Raw genomic sequence first — 20,316 nt, forward strand, 5'->3', positions numbered from 1 at the left:
GAGAGCTGTGGATGCAGGCATCCATTGAATATTTTAAGGCATAGGTAGAGGGATTTGTAAATGGCCAACAAGAGAGGCAATGTGTGGAGTTGGGTTGCAGTCACGTTGGTCATGGAATGGTGGAGCAGAACTTGAGGACCTGAACAGTTTTTCAGCAGAGGTTGTGCACTGCTGTGTTCTTCTCCATTAGATTAATTTATTGACTTGTTGTTTCCCTTCCAGGCACATGGAGTTCTTGCCAAAATAGGATACCCAGACTTCATACTGAATGATACCATCATCAACGCCTACTTCAGAAATGTAAAGTAGTTGATTGCTGGTTCGGACAGTGTGGTATAGTTTGAATTGTTCTCATGTTTACACCATTCAGTGGGCTCAGGGAAGCTGAGGGCTGGATCCGTGTGGGACCATCCTGTTTGGGAAAATCAATAGGGAAGCAAAACCTTTGGGAAATGAATGACATTTTGTTCATTTATTTTCACATGCTAGAAACCTCAGATTCTTCAAAAATGCACACTTATCACTTTATTGAAGAGGTTTTGTGTTATAGAAGGGGAAAATGTATTCTACCAAGGTAACTGAGTCAGACATTCCCAAAAGGCAGGTAATTATGAACTCGGAGGAAGTTCTGTCAGTGTTCAGGGTTAATTGCCCCATCTCCTGACCCCCTAAACCTGACCCTGAGAATGACCCAGGGACTCTGTCAGATCTCTGCTCACTTTGCTCTTTGAACGGAAGGAGATCATGTTGAGAAGCTGAGACTTCCCAACAATCTCCGCTCCCTGCCATGACAACGCCAGCTTTGACAACCAGTGGGAGTGGGAGAGCTGCCCCCAAAACGTGCGTGCGGTCCCCTTGCCGCCTCCACAACCTGTGCACTGAGGGGAAATTGCTCAGCTTTTCTTTGAGGATCCGTCAGATCTTCTACACCTTTCCCCCCCATCCCCCTGAGAGATTGGTGGGGCGCAGGTCCTTGTTTGAATGGGTCCTTTGCGAGTTGCAGCATTTTCACAGTGCAATAACCTAGTCCTGGAGCCAGATTCGAACCCACCACCTTATTCCAACTCAGCAGTGGAAACCCTATGAACTGTGAGAGGTTCAATGTTGAAGATATCTGGACCCATTCCTGACTAGAACTCAACACTGAAAATGCTGCTATAAAGCAGCAGATGAATAATCCTAATCATTGGAACTCAGTCCAAAAACAAAACCAGTATTTTTACCCGAATTGTCACTTATGTGACTGGATTTACTTCTTATCCATTTCATTAATGTCTGTGTCCTGGTTTGACAATCTGGTTTCTGATTGTCCCGGGAACATATCTCTCCAAACTGGGCTGTTCTACTTTGTCCTGGAGTTATTTAAAAGTGCAATTATATTGGCGGTTGTTCAGAGAAGGTTCACTGCCTTGATTCCAGTGATGAGAGGGTTGTTTTATGAAGAGAGATTGGACCGAGACTGTCAGATGTTTAGAAGAATAGAAGGAGATATGATTGAGGGATATAAGATGCTATAGGAGATTGACAAAATAGATGTAGACAGCTTGCTTCCTCATAGAATCCTTACAGAGTGGAAGCAGGCCACTTGGCCAATCGAGTCCACCCTGACCATCCAAACAGCATCCCATCAAGATCCACATCCTTGCCCTATCCCTGTAACCCTGCATTTCCTCCCACAGTCCAAAGATGTGCAGGTCAGGTGAATTGGCCATGCTAAATTGCCCGTACTGGTAGGTAAGGGGTAGATGTGTAGGGGTATGGGTGGGTTGCGCTTCGGCGGGTCGGTGTGGACTTGTTGGGCCGAAGGGCCTGTTTCCACACTGTAAAGTAATCTAATCTATAATCTAATCTACCTAACCTGCACAACCTTGGATACTATCGGCAATTCAGCACGGCCAATCCACCCTAACCTGCACATCCTTGGATACTATGGGCAATTCAGCATGGCCAATCCATCCTAACCTGCACATCCTTGGACACTATGGGCAATTCAGCATGGCCAATCCACCCTAACCTGCACATCCCTGAACACTATGGGCAATTCAGGATGGCCAATCCACCCTAACCTGCACATCCCTGGATGTGGGAGGGAACTATAGCAGCCAGAGGAAACCCATGCAGATACAGGGAGAATGTGCAAGCTCCACACAGACAGTCACCCGAGGCTGGAATTGAACCTGGGTCCCTGGTGTTATGAGACAGCAGTGCTAACCACTGAGCCACTGTGCTGCCAAAAATGCGGGGTAATCTGGAACAAAAGGTCTTAGTTTTAGGATTAGGGCCAGATTTAAAACCGAGGTGAGGAGTATTTACTTCTTTTAAGGATTCTTGTACATCTGGAATTCAGAGTGCAGTGGGATGTTGGGACATTGAGTAAATTTAAGGAGGAGATACTCAGGTATTTATTTAGTAATTGGTTTAAGGGTTATGAGAGCGGGCAGGAAATGAGATCAGCCATGATTGTATTGAATGGTGGCCAAGGCTTGAGGGGCTGAATGGCCTACTCCTGCTCTGAGTTCTTCTGTTCTGATGATCTTCCTGAGCAGCTTGTGTGAAAGATAACATTTGTGACATGTGCAGAAGCTGCTCAGGAATACCGAACTGGCTGTGATTCCTCAGTGAGTGCCTACTCTAACCTGCTGAGGCAGTGGTGGAGCAGACTTGAGGGACTGAACTAGGAGCTGTGCCCAAGCGTTCACCAATGTTTGTGACTGGCTTTGCCCCCTTGTCTCTGCAGCTGACTGTCTCACACACCGAGTACTTCGACAACGTCCTGCGGTCCCTTCAGTTCTTCTCTCAGACGGGTTTCTCCTACTTGAGGAGCCATGTTTCAAAGACAGAGTGAGTGTATGTTTGCTTTCTGATGCTGTCACAGACAGGGGGCCTGATGAGACTTCTCATCGCAGTTCGGTACACGTGACAGAAATAAATCAAATCAAATCAAATCAAAAGGAGATCTCGCACTTTGCAAAGTGTGTGAGTGTGCATGACTATCCTGGGTCTCCAAACCTCACCAGGACGTTTCTGGTGACCTCCAGTATAGACCCTGTGGAAACATGGTGGCTCCATGTGAGGTCCCCTGCTTTGTCTCGATGTGCCCCCTCTCACTGCCCACTCAAACTGGGGCAGTCCCAACCTCCACTCTCATGTTCTTTTTGTGCACCCCCCCCCCCCCCCCCCTTCACAAAAAGGAGACCAATGTTGCAAATCTCAATATGGTAATTATTTCTCTAAATGTTTTTTTTCTTAAAAACAAACCTTTAAGAGTGGTTGCATGGAGCAGAAAGCCCATTCCAAAAACTGGAAATGATCTTCTTTTGAGCTCTGTGATTGTGATGAGCTGCTCCTGTCTGGGGTTGATGTTAAAATACAGCTCCTTTACCTCCAAATCAGCCGAGCCAATGATATGGATCAGCCTCTGGAATATTATCCACTGTGCTTGGAATTGCATTGCCCATTAACCTCCGAAGGTGCTTTCAAACGTATACGTGCTCTGAACTGTTCTGAAATGCATGGGAGGTGGTTTGTCTAATCTGACTGTCTCCTTTTTGTGCAGATGGTACACAAGTCCCACCACAGTTAATGCCTTCTACTCCCCAACCACTAACCAGATCAGTGAGTATCTTTCTTTTGGTTTTTGGATGAGTGTAGCTGCTGTCTTCATTAGAGTGAATACCTAATGTCTGGGTTGTATGAGACACAAATAAGACTGTGTTCATCCTTCTCAGCTCCACCACAGTCAGCCACTTCCTTCACCCACTGGCTTTCACACTGCCGTCCAGAAAGGGCGGCTATGTCTCAGGCTACCTCATAGGAGGTGTCCATGGAAAACAGACAGAGATCAAACTGTCTTACTCACACCAGCCCAGAATGGAAGACGCGATCGTGGAGCCTTCATGACAAAAAGTTTTGAAATAATTTATAGCGAGACTTCCTCAACCATAGGAGAAGGATAGAGTCAGGGCTATAGCAATGATCGAAAACGGTTGGTTAAAGACATAGTGTTTGAGGGATGTCCTCACGGGCAGCTGGAGAGAGTGCTGCAGAATCCAGGCACTGGTCTTTCAGAGTTAAGGTTGAATGTTTGTGGTGAAGGAGGCACAGAGGGCGCCCACAGAGGCAGTGGATCAGCAGTAGGTCCTGGAGAAATATGCCCAGGAGTAGACTGTTCAGCCCATTGAGTCCTTGAGACATCCCATCAGTAGCGCCCCCAACCCTGCCCCTGACACATGGGGAGCAGAGATTTAGCTAAACAGAAGTTGAATTGGGCGGGAGCTAATCTTGTGTCAGAGTGTCAGAGCCAGAGGCAAAACTGTTCTGAAGGTGAAAGTAGGTCATCTTTGTGATGGAGAGGATATATTAAATTCTTCAATGGTTGAAGGAGTAGCTGGCAAGGCCAGCATTTGTTGACCATCCTTATTTGGCCATGGGCTGAGTTGCTTGCTGGATCACTCCAGAGGGCAACAAAAAGTCACATGTAGATGAGACCAGATAAGGACGGTAGATTCCCGACCTCAGTGGCATTGGTAAACCAGAAAGGTTTCAAATGAGGATCAATAAGTTTTATGATCACATTTAATGAGACTAGATTTTTTAAAAATCCTGACTTTATTAAATTAATTTAAATACCTTGAGTTGCTGTGGTAGGATTTGAACATACGGGCTAATCAAGAATGGGTTACTCAGTAATTTTAATTACTAATTCAGAGACATGACCACTGTGTCACATCCTCCACTTTCTAGATGCCCTTTAGGGGCAAAGGTAATGAGGTTTTGAACAGCCTGTTTCAACCTTTACCAAGGAATTAGGAGCTGGGTAGTGGAGTTTGTGCTGAGGTTTGAAGCTGTAGAGTCATAGAGATGGACAGCACAGAAACAGACCCCTCGGTCCGACTCATCTATGCTAACCAGATATCCAACCTAATCAAGTGTCATTTGCCAGCACCCAGCCCATATCCCTCCAAACCCTTCCTATTCATATACCCATCCAGATGCCTATTAAATGTTGCAATTGTACCAGCCTCCACCACATCCTCTGGCAGCTCATTCCATACCCATACCACCCTCTGTGTGAAAATGTTGCCCCTTAGGTCTCTTTTATATCTTTCCCCTCTCACCCTGAACCTATGCCCTCTAGTTCTGGACTCACCCAGGGAAAAGACCTTGTCTATTTACCCAATCCATGCCCTACATGATCTTATGAACCTCTATAAGGTCACCCCTCAGCCTCGGACGCTCCAAGGAAAACAGCCCCAGCCTGTTCAGCTCAGATCCTCCAACCCTGACAAGATCCATGTAAATCTTTTCTGAACCCTTTCAAGTTTCACAACATCTTTCCGATAGGAAGGAGACCAGAATTGCACGCAATATTCCAACAGTGCCCTAACCAGGGTGTAGGACCATTCGGCGCAGTCACTTTGGCGCGTGTGAATCGGCGCGGCCGGTTTGGCGCAGCCTGTTTTGGCACAGACCCATTTAGGTGCGGAACTGTTTCGGCGCTGCTCATATTTATTCCTTTTCAGGCTTAGTTACAAGCATTAATGAAGGCAATAAAAAGAAAAATAATGTTTATCCTCTTCAGTAAAAATGTTAAAAAGAAAATAAAAATGAAAGAAGTAAGGTAAATACGAAAAATCTGAAATATGACATTTATTCAAAATTATGGGCAATCCCTCGTAAATACTCAATGCCATTTCTCTCACTAAATCTTCTTACAAGTGTCTGTATTCTAGCATCTGCTTCCCTGAATTTCTTCAATTTCAACAGAATATCATTTTAATGGGTTATATTTTATTTTAATACAAAGTACTGAATAACTACAAAACAGTTCTGCGCCTATATGAGGCTGTGCCAAAATGGGCTGCGCCAAACTGGCCACGCCAAATTGCTCGTGCCAAACCGGCCGCTCCGAATGGTCCCACTCCGGCCCTAACCAATGTCCTGTACAGCCGCAACATGACCTCCCAGCTCCTCTACTCAATACTCTGACCAATAAAGGAAAGCGTACCAAACGCTGCCTTCACTATTCTATCTACCTGCGACTCCACTTTCAAGGAGCTATGAACCTGGACTCCAAGGTCCCTTTGTTCAGCAACACTCCCCAGGACCTTACCATTAAGTGTATAAGTCCTGCTAAGATTTGCTTTCCCAAAATGCATCACCTCACATTTATCTAAATTAAACTCCATCTGCCACATCTCAGCTCATTGGTCAAGATCCCATTATAATCTGAGATAACCTTCTTCGCTGTCCAGTACATCTCTAATTTTGGTGTCATCTGCAAACTTACTAACTATGCCTCCTATTTTCACATTTAAATCGTTTATATAAAAGGCAAAAAGCAGTGGACCCAGCACCGATCCTAGTGGCACTCCACTGGTCACAGGCCTCCAGTCTGAAAAACAACCCTCCACCACCACCCTCTGTCTTCTACGTTCGAGCCGGTTCTGTATCCAAATGGCTAGTTCTCCCTGTATTCCATGAGATCTAACCTTGCTAATCAGTCTCCCATGGGGAACCTTGTCGAACATCTTATTGAAGTCCATATCTATCACATCTACTGCTCTGCTTCATCAATCCTCTTTGTTACTTCTTCAAAAAACTCAATAATGTTTGTGAGACATGATTTCCCATGCACAAAGCCATGTTGAATATCCCTAATCAGTCCTTGCCTTTCCAAATGCATGTACATCCGGTCCCTCAGGATTCCCTCCAACAACTTGCCCACCACCAAGGTCAGGCTCACTGGTCTATAGTTCCCTGACTTGTCTTTACCGCCCTTCTTAAACAGTGGCACCGCGTTTGCCAACCTCCAGTCTTCTGACACCTCACCTGTGACTATCGATGATACAAATATCTCAGCAAGAGGCCCAGCAATCACTTCCCTAGCTTCCCACAGACTTCTCGGGTACACCTGATCAGGTCCTGGGGATTTATCCACTTTTATGTGTTTCAAGACATCCAGCACTTTCTCCTCTGTAATCTGGACATTTTGCAAGATGTCACCATCTATTTCCCTACAGTCAAGATCTTCCATATCCTTTTCCACAGTAAATACTGATGCAAAATAGTCGTTTAGTATCTCCCCATCTCCTGCGGCTCCACACAAAGGCCGCCTTGCTGATCTTTGAGGGGTGCTATTTTCTCCCTAGTTACCCTTTTGTCCTTAATGTATTTGTAAAAACCCTTTGGGTTCTACTTAACTCTATTTGCCAAAGCTATCTCATGTCCTTTTTTTGTCCTCCTGATTTCCCTCTTAAGTATACTCTTACTGCCTTTATACTCTTCTAAGGATTCACTCTCTCCTGTCTATACCTGACATATGCTTCCTTCTTTTTCTTAACCAAGCCCTCAATTTCTTTAGTCATCCAACATTCCCTATACCTACCAGCCTTCCCTTTCACCCTGACAGGAATATACTTTCTCTGGATTCTTGTTATCGCTTTCTGAAGGTTTCCCATTTTCCAGCCGTCCCTTTACCTGCCTCCAATCAGCTTTTGAAAGTTCTTGCCTAATACCGTCAAAATTGGCCTCTCTCCAATTTAGAACTTCAACTTTTAGATCTGGTCTATCCTTTTCCATCATTATTTTAAATCTAACAGAATTATAGTCGCTGGCCCCAAAGTGCTCCCCCACTGACACCTCAGTCACCTGCCCTGCCTTATTTCCCAAGAGTAGGTCAAGTTTTGCACCTTCTCTAGTGGGTACATCCACATACTGAATCAGAATTTTCTTGTACACACTTAACAAATTCCTCTCCATCTCAACCCTTAGCACCATGGCAATCCCAGTCGATGTTTGGAAAGTTAAAATCCCCTACCATAACCACCATATTATTCTTACAGATAGCTGAGATCTCCTTGCAAATTTGCTTCTGAATTTCCCGCTATTAGTGGTCTGTAATACAATCCCAATAAGATGATCATCCCTTTCTTATTTCTCAGTTCCACCCAAATAACTTCCCTGGATGTATTTCCAGGAATATCCTCCCTCAGCACAGCTGTAATGCTATCCCTTATCAAAAATGCCACAACCCCTCCTCTCTTGCCTCCCTTTCTATCCTTCCTGTAGCATTTGTATCCTGGAACATTAAGCTGCCAGTCCTGCCCATCCCTGAGCCATGTTTCTGTAATTGCTATGATATCCCAGTCCCATGTTCCTAACCATGCCCTGAGTTCATCTGCCTTCCCCGTTAGGCCCCTTGCATTGAAATAAATGCAGTTTAATGTATCAATCCTGCCTCGTTCTCTGCTTTGTCCCTGCCTGCCCTGACTGTTGACTCGCTTCTTCACTCAACTATACCAGTCTCAGATTGATCTCTTTCCTCACTATCTCCCTGCCCCCCCCCCCCCCCCCCACCCCACCTTTACTATTTTAAATCCTTCTGAGCAGCTCTAGCAAACCTCCCTGCCAGTATATTGCTCCCCTTCCAATTCAGGTGAGTCCAGAGACAGTATATTCCAGAAGAGATGGGGGGGGGATACTGAACAGGTGCAATCCATCCTCCTTGTACAGGTCACTTCTACCCCAGAAGAGATCCCAATGATCCAAACATGTGAACCCTTCTCCCATACACCAGCTCCTCAGCCATGTATTCATCTGCTCTATCCTCCTATTCCTACCCTCACTAGCTCACAGCACCAGGAGTAAAACAAATATTACTACCCTTGAGGACCTCCTTTTTAAATCCCTGCCTAACTTTCTATATTCTCCCTTCAGAATCTCAACCTTTCCCCTTCCTATGTCGTTGGTTCCAATGTGGACAATGACCTCTTGCTGGCCCCTCTGCCCCTTGAGAACATTCTGCACCCTCTCTGAGACATCCTTGATCCTGGCACCAGGGAGGCACCACACCATTTTGCTTGTTCTCTGCTGGCCACAGAAACGTCTGTCTGTACCTCGGACTAGAGAGTCCCCTAACACAATTGATCTCTTGGAACCCGACATACCCCTCGTTGCATTACAGCCAGTCTTGATACCAGAAACTTGGCTGTTCCTTCCAATTGTTTCGTTCCATATGTTTTGTCAGAGTGAGGTGCAGCCCTTTCAGAACCGGGGCATTGGGTTGGGCAATGGGCCTGAGATGGACAAGACCACCAAACGTATCGGTGGAATCTCTCAGGAGACCGTGTTGATGAGGGAAGCATAATATGGCAGAGAGTCAGTATAGGGGCTACACCAGCTATAGTTGGTCAGGAAGAAGATTGGCCAGTTGATGGTGATTAGTTTGTACATGAGGGAGTCCAGCGTCCTTTTTGGCTGGAGGATGAACCATGTTTGTACTATCTAAGAGTGTTTGAAGAAAACGAAGCAATCTGCCTAAAATCAGTTGCTCACTTAGGAGATGTATGTTGATGCAGAGAGAGAGAGAGAGGGGGGGAGAAGTTTGAAAAGCTCCCCCCCCCCCCCAATCCTCCCAAGTCAAAAGGAGTTCAGATGAGATGTAAAACAGGCAGCTGATTGGCTGACAACAACCAGATCATGTTACCTCCTCTGCACTTGAGTCTGATTGGTGACGGGGCTCCGTGTTCCATGGGTGAAAGGTCAGGAAAGCTCACCATCATGACCTGGCAAGATGACGGCCCAGTAGTATTTTCCCTGCACTGTTGATCCAGAGACCCAGATAATGTTCTGGGGAACCTAATTCGAATCCCGGCATGGGGGATGGTGGAATTTGATTTCAATGAAAATCTGGAATGAAGAGTCACGTGGTGACCACCATGAATCTCTTTTTAATTGTCAGAAAAACACACCTGATTCGTGAAAGTCCCTACCTGGTCTGGCCTCCACGTGACTCCAGACCCACAGAAATATGATTGACTCTTAACTGCCCTCTGAACAATGAGGACGAGCAATAAGTGTTGACCCAGCCAGCACTGTCTGCAACCTGTGAATAAATTAGAAAAAAGTTTAAAACAATCTTGTTTTTTTTCCTCATTTGTAGAATTCCCGGCAGGAGAGCTTCAGAAACCATTTTTCTGGGGAGAAGAATATCCAATGTAAGTGCCCACTGTCGCAGGGGATTGATTTGATCAGAGTTTGAGACTAACCTCAATCCTAACACTGAACTGAACGCAGTTACCACTATCGGTCTGAGTGACTCAGCCTGACCCTCTGCCCACTGTCCCCTGTCCTGTCTGAGCCCTCTCCCTCCCCACAGCAAGGAGTGTTACTCACCTCTCAGCGGGCATGGTGGGTCAGAGGCAGAGCCCACAAACTAGGCAAGACCATCAGAGATCTCAGGCTGGATTGTGAAAGCGTGAAACCCAGCAGGCTTTCGTCCTGAGCACAGAATCTTTTGGAGGCTTCGTGAAGGCACCGGGGGGTTCGGGAATAGGGTGGATACTGAGAGTGTGAAGGAGGTTTCATAATGTTAGAGTCATAGAAATGTACAGCACGGAAACAGACCCTTAGGTCCAACCCGTCCATGCCGACCAGATATCCCAACCCAATCTAGTCCCACCTGCCAGCACCCGGCCCATATCCCTCCAAACCCTTCCTATTCATATACCCATCCAGATGCCTCTTAAATGTTGCAATTGTACCAGCCTCCACCACTTCCTCTGGCAGCTCATTCCATACACGTACCACCCTCTGCGTGAAAAAGCTGCCCCTGAGGTCTCTTTTATATCTTTTCCCTCTCACCCTAAACCTATGCCCTCTAGTTCGGGACTCACCACTCTAGAGAAAAGATCTTGTCTTTTTACCCTATCCATGCCCCTCATGATTTTATAAACCTCTATAAGGTCACCCCTCAGCCTCCGACTTTCCAGGGAAAACAGCCCCAGCCTGTTCAGCCTCTCCCCATAGCTCAAATTCTCCAACCCTGGCAACATCCTTGTAAATCTTTTCTGAACCCTTTCAAGTTTCACAACATCCTTCCGATAGGAAGGAGACCAGAATTGCACTCAATATTCCAACAGTGGCCTAACCAATGTCCTGTACAGTCGCAACATGACCTCCCAACTCCTGTACTCAATACTCTGACCAATAAAGGAAAGCATACCAAACCCCTTCTTCACTATCCTATCTACCTGCGACTCCACTTTCAAGGAGCTATGAACCTGCACTCCAAGGTCTCTTTGTTCAGCAACACTCCCGGACCTTACCATTAAGTGTATAAGTCCTGCTAAGATTTGCTTTCCCAAAATGCAGCACCTCACATTTATCTGAATTAAACTCCATCTGCCACTTCTCAACCCTTTGGCCCATCTGGTCCAGATCCTTTTGTAATCTGAGGCTGTCCACTACACCTCCAATTTTGGTGTCATCTGCAAGCTTATTAACTGTACCTCTTATGATCATATCCAAATCATTTATATAACTGACAAAAAGCAGTGGACCCAACACCGATCCTTGTGGCACTCCACTGGTCACAGGCCTCCAGTCTGAAAAACAACCCTCCACCACCACCCTCTGTCGTCTACCTTTGAGCCAGTTCTGTATCCAATTGGCTAGTTCTCCCTGTATTCCATGAGATCTAACCTTGCTAACCAGTTTCCCATGGGGAACCTTGTCAAACATAGAGTTACTGCACAGGGGGGTCTGTTTAGCTCAGTTGGCTTGACGGTTGGGTTGCTAGGCTGTATGAAGTCAACGGCATAGGTTCAATCCCCATCACCAGTTTGAGGTTAGCCTGATGGATTCTCTTTCTCAACCTCTCCCCTCACCCAAGGTATGATGGCCCTCAGATTAATCACCACCGGTAGTGTCTCTCTCTCTCTCTCTCTCTCTCTCTCTCTCTCTCTCTCTCTCTCCAATGAGACTGTGCCCCTATGGTGTGGTTCGATATTGACAGTTACACAGCACATGCCATCCATGTCTAACAGATATCCTAAACTGATCTAGACCCCTTTTGGCCAATATCTCTCTGAAATGTTCTCCAAGTGAATCCAGCTCACCAATTACTGTATGGGGAAATTATAAATGGATGCTGTTGGAGAGAACACTATGTCAATTATTGGATTTAAATCTATGATTGAGATTTGAGGTCCACACGGTAATGTATCTGGGGTTGATGGCTTTTGTGTGTAGAATTGCGAGTCTGTTATTATGAAGACTTTTTTTTATTGCTAGCTCATGCCAGTTGACTTGTACCAACTTAAATACTAGACTGTCTAGGAAATTAATTGATTGGGTGTCAAGTAGTGTTGTGGGCGGCACGCTGGCACAGTGGTTAGCGCCTCACAGTGCCTGAGACCTGGGTTCAACTCCCATCTCAGGCGACTGACTGTGTGGAGTTTGCACATTCTCCCCGTGTCTGCGTGGGTTTCTTCCGGGTGCTCCGGTTTCCTCCCGCAGTCCAAAGATGTGCAGGTTAGGTGAATTGGCCATGCTAAATTCCCCGTAGTGTTAGGTAAGGGGTAAATGTAGGGGTATGGGTGGGTTGCGCTTCGGCGGGTCAGTGTGGACTTGTTGGGCCGAAGGGCCTGTTTCCACACTGTAAGTTATAGAGGTCTGTGGTAATTATTGGCGATAATTAATGAATTTGTCTAAGCTTGCTTCTGTTTGAGACCAAATCACCCACATGCCAACACAAACACAGGATAGATTATTAGTCTGTGACTACATCGTGGAATAAATGAGAAATCAAAACGTATCTGTCAACACCTGTCAAGAAGAACTCTTGGGTGTGGGTGGGGTGGTATAGCGTGTGATCTCTTCGTCTCTCTCTCTCTCTCTCACTCCGTCTCTCTCTCTCTCACTCCGTCTCTCTCTCTCTCTCTCTCTCTCACTCCGTCTCTCTCTCTCTCTCTCTCTGGCCCTGAGGTGACAGGGAGCTCTGAGGACTCCAGTGATTTGCTTTTGATTTCAGGTCTATCAGTTATGGTGCGATCGGAGTCATTGTTGGCCATGAGTTTTCGCATGCGTTCGATGACAACGGTGAGTGACTGCCACCTCTCACTGAAGAGGAGCTCTCTGTACAATTTAATGATACTTCATTCCCAGTTGGAATGTGGATTTTTTAGAACCGCTTTGGGGCATGCCTGTTGCTGCTCATCCGTAACTGCCCTTGAATGGCGTGGCATAGGAACAGAAGTAGGCCATTCGGCCCTTCAAGCCTGTTCCTCCATTTAATGAGATCATGAAAAGCTAAAGGCATGCAGACCTTTGCAGCGAGGGGATTCATGTACAGGTATTGTACTGTACAATTGAATGTCTTGCTGCTGTTATACAGGGCCTCGGTGAGGCCACACCCTTGAGTATTGTGTGCAGTTTTGCTCTCCCAGTCTGAGGAAGGTCATTGAGGGAGACCAGCAAAGGTTCGCCGGACTGAATCCCGGGATGGCAGGACTGGCATATGAAGAAAGGTTGGATCGACTGGGCATGTGCTCACTGGAATTCAGAAGAATGAGGTGGGGGGGGGGGGGGGGGGAGTCTCGTAGAAACATATAAAATCCTGACTGGACAAGCTAGGTGCGGGTAGAATGTTGGGGAAGTCCAGAACTAGGGGGTCACAGTTGAAGGATAAGGAGTAAACCATTCAAGATTGAGATAGGGAAGATTTTCTTCATTGAGAGTGGAGTTCTGCCCCTCAGAAAGATGTTGGGGCCGGTTCATTACATATATTCAAGAGGGAGCTAGGTTTGGCCCTTGCGGCTAAAGGGATCAAGGGGGGATTGGGGGAGGGCGGGAATAGGATACTGAGATTGCATGATCAGCCATGAGCGTACTGAATTTGTGGAAGAGTGTTCCAAACCCCTCCCACCCTTTGTGTGTAGAAATTCTCCCCAGCATTTCTCCTGAATGGTCTGGTCCTTATTGTCAGACTATGCCTCCTAGTTCTAGAAACCAGTGGAAATAGTTTGTCTTTATCAACCCTGTCCTTTCCTGTTAAGATTGAACATAGAACAGTACGGCACAGTGCAGGCCCTTCGGCCCACGATGTTGTGCCAAGTATTTATCTTAATCTAAGACCAACCTAACCTACACACCCCTCAAATTACTGCCATCTATGTGCTTATCCAGCAGTCGCTTAAATGTCCCTGATGTCTCTGACGCTACTCCCACCGCTGGCAGTGCATTCTACACACCCACTACTCTCTGTGTAAAGATCCTACCTCTGACATCTCCCAACCCTTCCTCCAATCACCTTAAAATGATGACCCCTCATGACGGCCATTTCTGCCCTGGGGAAAAGTCTCTGGTATCTACTCTATCTAGGCCGCTCACTACCTTGTACACCTCTATCAAGTCACCTCTCTTCCTTCTCTCCAGTGTGAAAAGCCCGAGCTCCCTCAACCTCTCTTCGTAAGATAGGCCCTCCAATCTGGGCAGCATCCTGGTAAATCCCGTCTGCACCCTCACTAAAGCATCTACATCCTTCCTGTAATGAGGCAACCAGAACTGGACACAATATTCCAAGGGTGGTCTGACCAGGGCTTTATAGAGCTGCAGCAAAACCTCACGGTTCTTAAACTCAATGCTAAACCTCGAAAGCTGTGCCAGATGCTTGTTTCCTGAACCTTGAGTAAGCTTCCTTCTTCCTCTTGACGAGATCTTGAAGATTTCGATCAGATCACCCCTTCACCTTCCAAATTTTAGAGAAAACAGGCCCCATTGTTTACTCTCTCCTTGTGACTTAACCCTTGAAGTCTAGGTGTCATTCCTGTAAGCTGACATTGTAATCCCTCCAAAGCTGACTTGGCAAATTCAGAGAGCAGTTAAGAGTCAACCACATTGAGTTAATCTGACGTTATGTGTAGGAGAGCAGATTTCCTTCCCTAAAGGAGATTAGTGAACCAGAAATTTTCTGACAACTGATAATGATTTCATTGTCACCATCAATTGAGGTGAAATAAGAATTCCCGATTGATTGATTAATGAATTGAATTTAAATTCAGTCGGCTGATGTGGTGAGATTTGAATCCACGTTGCTAGAGCTTTAGCCTGGGACTCTGCATTACTCAGTTAGTGACAGGACCGTGATGCACCGTCGCCCCCACTACAAGGAGGTTATATAGATTAGATTGCCTACAGTGTGGAAACAGGCCCTTCGGCCCAACAAGTCCACACCGACCCTCCGAAGAGTAACCCATCCAGACCCATTTCCCTCTGACTAATGCACCTAACACTATGGGCAATTCAACCTGGCCAAGTCACCTAACCTGCACATCTTTGGACTGTGGGAGGAAACCGGAGCAAACCCGCACAGACATGGGGAGAATGTGCAAACTCCACACAGACAGTTGCCCGAGGCTGGAATTGAACCTGGGACCCTGGTGCTGTGAGGCAGCAGTGCTAACCACTGAGCCACCATGCCATCCAAGTTCTTACCACTGTCTTCTGCACCTTTTACACATATTTCCATATCTTAGCTCATCTCAGATGATTTATTTACTGAGAAGGTGAGCGGAACACTTCCTGCCTGTTAGCGTGTGTAGTAATGGGGAGCATTGTAGAAACGTGGGCATTAGGATCTGGAGTACGCAATTCAGCCCTTTTGAGCTTGCTCCTCCATCTAATAGATCATGGCTGATCCATCAACTCAGTCTGCTTTCCCCCCCTCCCCTTTGATCCCACCTTGCAGTTCACTGTGGGGGCTGGTACAATTACAACACTTAAAAGGCATCTGGATGGGTACATGAACAGGAAGGATTCAGAGGAGTATGGGCCGAATGCTGGCAAATGGAACGAGGTCAGATTGTCTGGTCAGTGCAGACAAATTCAACCGAAGGGTCTGTTTCCGTGCTGTATGACTCTGAGGGGGCCAAAACTGCTCACAATGCTCCAAATATGGTACATGGTCCCATTACAAAACTCAATCCTCTTGACGACTCAATGATGCCACACTGTAATTTGCAGTTTTCAGTTCACTGATTGGTTGGGCCCAAGGTCTGTCTTTTTCCTTTGAGTGTTTAAATTAATTCTTTCAGTATCTCTGAACAGAGCTTTTCTGCTTTTAAGACAGAGTTGGAGAGATCAACCTCACAGGAGGAGGGAAGAGGATTGATGCAGCCAAATTGTGGGGCTTTCCTCCTTCTCTACTTGCATTTCCCTCTCTGGGTCTGTTATACTGAAACCTGACTAATCAAAGGGTAGCTTCTGTGCTGACCTCTCCGATCCCACAGCAAGCTAAGACCCTAATACAGAGCCGTGTCTCAGTTGGTTTCACTTTATTTTCGGAGCTGCAAACAACTCCCTGTATACTCTCCCGTTTGAAGTGATGTCTTATTCTTCTTATTTTTAGTCTCTTACAACAACTTTCAAGTCCTCTCCAAGCAACTAACTACAGAGTAGAAGAGGACAAAATATCAGGGCAGGAACTGAAGCAGACCAGCGACACTCTGCATCAAGGGAGATAGGACTATTGACATGTTATGCTATACTTAAGTTATGAAAATGCAGTTTTTCTTGTTTTCCATTTTCTTCTATTTTTCTAGGTCGAAAATATGACAAAAATGGAAATTTACACCAGTGGTGGAGCAATGCATCCATTTCAAATTTCAATGACAAAACTGAGTGTATGATTCAACAGTACGATGATTATTACTGGCCAATAGCTGGCTTGCAGGTACTTCTGAGGCACTGGGAGGATTACGGCTGAGTTCCGGGCACTATGGGAGGGTTAACAGTGCCTCCCGGTCACTATGGGAGGGTTTACAGGTGTGTCCCGGTCACTGTGGGAGGGTTAACTGTGTATCTCGTTCACTATGGGAGGGTTAACAGTGTGTACTAGTCACGATAGGAGGTTTAACGGTGTGTCCCGGTCAGTATAGCAGCATTAATGGTGTGTCCCGGTCACTATGGGAGGGTTAACAGTGTGTACCGGTCACTATAGGAGGGTAAACAGTCTGTCCCAGTCACAACAGGAGGGTTAACGGTGTGTCCCGGTCACTATAGGAGGGTTAACGGAGTGTCCCGGTCGCTATGGGAAGGTTAAAGGTGTGTCCAGGTCACTATGGGAGGGTTAACAGTGTGTGTCACTATGGGAGGGTTAACAGTGTGTACTAGTCACGATAGGAGATTTAACGGTGTGTCCCGGTCAGTATAGCAGCATTAACGGTGTGTCCCGGTCACTATGGGAGGGTTAACAGTGTGTACCGGTCACTTTAGGAGGGTAAACAGTCTGTCCCAGTCACAACAGGAGGGTTAACGGCCTGTCCCAGGCACTATAGGAGGGTTAACGGTGTGTCCCGGTCACTATATTAGGGTTAACGGTATGTCCCAGTCATTATGGGAGGGTTAACGGTTTGTCCCGGTCACTATGGGAGGGTTAACAGTGTGTCCCGGTCACCACAGGAGGGTTAATGGTGTGTCCCGGTCACTATGGGAAGGTTAATGTTGTTTCCCGCTCACTATAGTACAGTTAACGGTGTGTCCCGGTCATTGTGGGAGGGTTTACGCTGTATCCCGGTCACTATAGCAGGGTTAACAGTGTGTCCCGGTCACTATGGGAGGGTTAATGGTGTGTCCTGGTCACTATAGGCGGGTTAACGGAGTGTCCCAGTCACTATGGGAGGGTTGACGGTGTGTCCCGGTCATTATAGGAAGATTAACGGTGTGTCCCAGTCACTATGGGAGGGTTAACGGTGTGTCCCGGTCACTATGGGAGGGTTAACAATTGGTCCTGGTCACTATAGGAAGATTAACGGTGTGTCCCAGTCACTGTAGGAGGGTTAACGGTGTGTCCCGGTCGCTATAGCAGGGTTAACCATTGTCCCGGTCACCATGGGAGGGTTAACGGTGTGTCCCCGTCACGATAGGAGGGTTAACGGTGTGTCCCGGTCACTGTGGGAGGGTTAATGGTATGTCCCGGTCACTATGGGAGGGTTTACGGTGTGTCCCGGCCTCTATAGGAGGGTATACAGGTGTGTCCCAGTCACTATAGGAGGGTTAACGGTGTCTCCCGGTCAGTATGGGTGATTTAACGGTGTGTCCCGGTCACTATAGGAGGGTTTACAGGTGTGTCCCGGTCACTATAGGAGGGTTTACAGGTGTGTCCCGGTCACTGTAGCAGGGTTAACGGTGTGTCCCGGTCACTATAGGAGTGTAAACGGTGTGTCCCGTTCACTATAGGAGGGTTAACGGTGTGTCTCGATCACTATAATAGAGTTAACAGTGTGTCCCAGTCACTATAGCAGGGTTAGCGGTGTGTCCCGGTCACTATAGACAATAGGTGCAGGAGTTGGCCATTCTGCCCTTCGAGCCTGCACCACCATTCAATATGATCATAGCTGATCATCCTTAATCAGTATCCTGTTCCTGCCTCATCTCCATAACCCTTGATTCCACTATCCTTGAGAGCTCTATCCAACTCTTTCTTAAATGAATTCAGAGACTGGGCCTCCACTGCCCTCTGGGGCAGAGCACTATGGGAGAGTTAACGGTGTGTCCCGGTCACTATAGGAGGGTTAGCGGTGTGTCCCGGTCACTATAGGAGGGTTAATGGTGTGTCCCGGTCACTGTAGGAGGGTTAACAGTGTGTCCCGGTCACTATGGGAGGGTTAATGGTGTGTCCCGGTCACTATAGGAGTGTAAACGGTGTGTCCCGGTCACTATAGTAGGGTTAACGGTGTGTCCCGGTCACTGTGTGAGGGTTAACGGTGTATCCCGGTCAGTACCAGGGTTAACAGTGTGTCCTGGCCACTATGGGAGGGTTAACGGTGTGTCCCAATAACTATGGGAATGTTAACGGTGTGTCCCGGTCATTATGGGAGTGTTAACGGTGTGTCTCGGTCACTATGGGAGTGTTAACAGTGTGTCACGATCACTATGGGAGGGTAATGGTGTGTCCCGATCACAATAGGAGGGTTAAGAGTATGTCCCGGTTACTATGGGAGGGTTAACAGTGTGTCCCGGCCACTATAGAAGGGTTTACAGGTGTGTCCCGGTCACTATAGCAGGGTTAACGGTGTGTCCTGGTCACTATGGGAGGGTTTACAGGTGTGTCCCAGTCACTATAGCAGGGCTAACGGTGTGTCCCGGTCACTATAGCAGGGCTAACGGTGTGTCCCGGTCACTATGTGAGGGCTAACGGTGTGTCCCGGTCACTATGTGAGGGCTAACGGTGTGTCCCGGTCACTATAGGAGGGTTAATGGAGTGTCCCGGTTACTGGGTGAGAGTTAACCGTGTGTCCTGGTCACTATGGGAGTGTTAACGGTGTGTCCCGGTCACTATAGGAGGGTTAGCAGTGTGTCCCGGTCAATATGGGAGTGTTAATGGTGTGTCCCGGTCACTATAGGAGGGTTAACGGTGTGTCCCGGTCACTGTGGGCGGGTTATCGGTGTGTCCCGATCACTATAGACAATAGACAATCGACAATAGGTGTAGGAATAGGCCATTCTGCCCTTCGAGGCTGCACCACCATTCAATATAATCATGGCTGATCATCCTTAATCAGTATCCTGTTCCTGCCTTATCTCCATAACCCTTGATTCCACTATCCTTGAGAGCTCTATCCAACTCTTTCTTAAATGAATTCAGAGACTGGGCCTCCACTGCCCTCTGGGGCAGAGCATTCCACACAGCCACCACTCTCTGGGTGAAGACGTTTCTCCTCATCTCTGTCCTAAGTGGCCTACCCCGTATTTTTAATCTGTGTCCTCTGGTTTGGGACTTACCCATCAGCGGAAACATGTTTCCTGCCTCCAGAGTGTCCAATCCTTTAATAATCTTATATGTCTCAATCAGATCCCCTCTCAGTCTTCTAAACTCAAGGCTATACAAGCCCAGTCGCTCCAGTCTTTCAGCGTAAGGTAGTCCCGCCATTCCAGGAATTGACCTTGGGAAGCTACGCTGCACTCCCTCAATAGCCAGAGGGTTAACGGTGTGTCCCAGGTACAATGGGAGGGTTAACGGTGTGTCCTGGTCACTTTGGGAGGGTTAACGGTCTGTCCCGGTCACCATGTGAGGGTTAACAGTATGTTCCGGTCACTATGGACAGATTAACAGTGTATCCCTGTCACTATAGGAGGTTTAATGGTGTGTCCCGGTCATTATAGGATGATTAACAGTGTGTCTCAGTCACTATGGGAGTGTTAACGGTGAGTCCCGGTCACTATAGGAGGGTTAACGGTGTTTCCCGGTCACTGTAGGAGGGTTAACGGTGTATCCCGGTCAGTATAGTAGTCTTAACGGAGTGTCCCGGTCACTATAGTAGGGTTAACCGTGTGTCCTGGTCACTATGGTAGGGTTGACGGTGTGTCTCGGTCACTATGGGAGTGTTATCGGTTTGTCCCGGTCACTATAGGAAGATTAACAGTGTGTCTCAGTCACTATGGGAGTGTTAACGGTGAGTCCCGGTCACTATAGGAGGGTTAACGGTGTATCCCGGTCAGTATAGTAGTCTTAACGGAGTGTCCCGGTCACTATAG

General features: G+C 47.1%; 1 protein-coding gene across 3 annotated transcripts in view; it reads left to right on the forward strand.

Annotated features, from left to right (window-relative positions):
- The window catches only part of phex (phosphate regulating endopeptidase homolog, X-linked), a 127,830-nt gene that overhangs the window by 50,011 nt on the left and 57,503 nt on the right, over positions 1-20,316 (forward strand). For all 3 annotated transcript variants that reach the window (XM_043700276.1, XM_043700274.1, XM_043700275.1), the window contains exons 11-16: positions 223-300; positions 2,738-2,841; positions 3,557-3,615; positions 9,944-9,998; positions 12,815-12,882; positions 16,383-16,513. In XM_043700276.1, coding sequence (XP_043556211.1) covers positions 223-300; positions 2,738-2,841; positions 3,557-3,615; positions 9,944-9,998; positions 12,815-12,882; positions 16,383-16,513 — 495 coding nt within the window. The remainder of the gene's footprint in view (positions 1-222; positions 301-2,737; positions 2,842-3,556; positions 3,616-9,943; positions 9,999-12,814; positions 12,883-16,382; positions 16,514-20,316) is intronic.

This window comes from Chiloscyllium plagiosum, chromosome 12 (genome assembly GCF_004010195.1).
Source record: "Chiloscyllium plagiosum isolate BGI_BamShark_2017 chromosome 12, ASM401019v2, whole genome shotgun sequence".
Lineage (NCBI taxonomy): Eukaryota > Metazoa > Chordata > Chondrichthyes > Orectolobiformes > Hemiscylliidae > Chiloscyllium > Chiloscyllium plagiosum.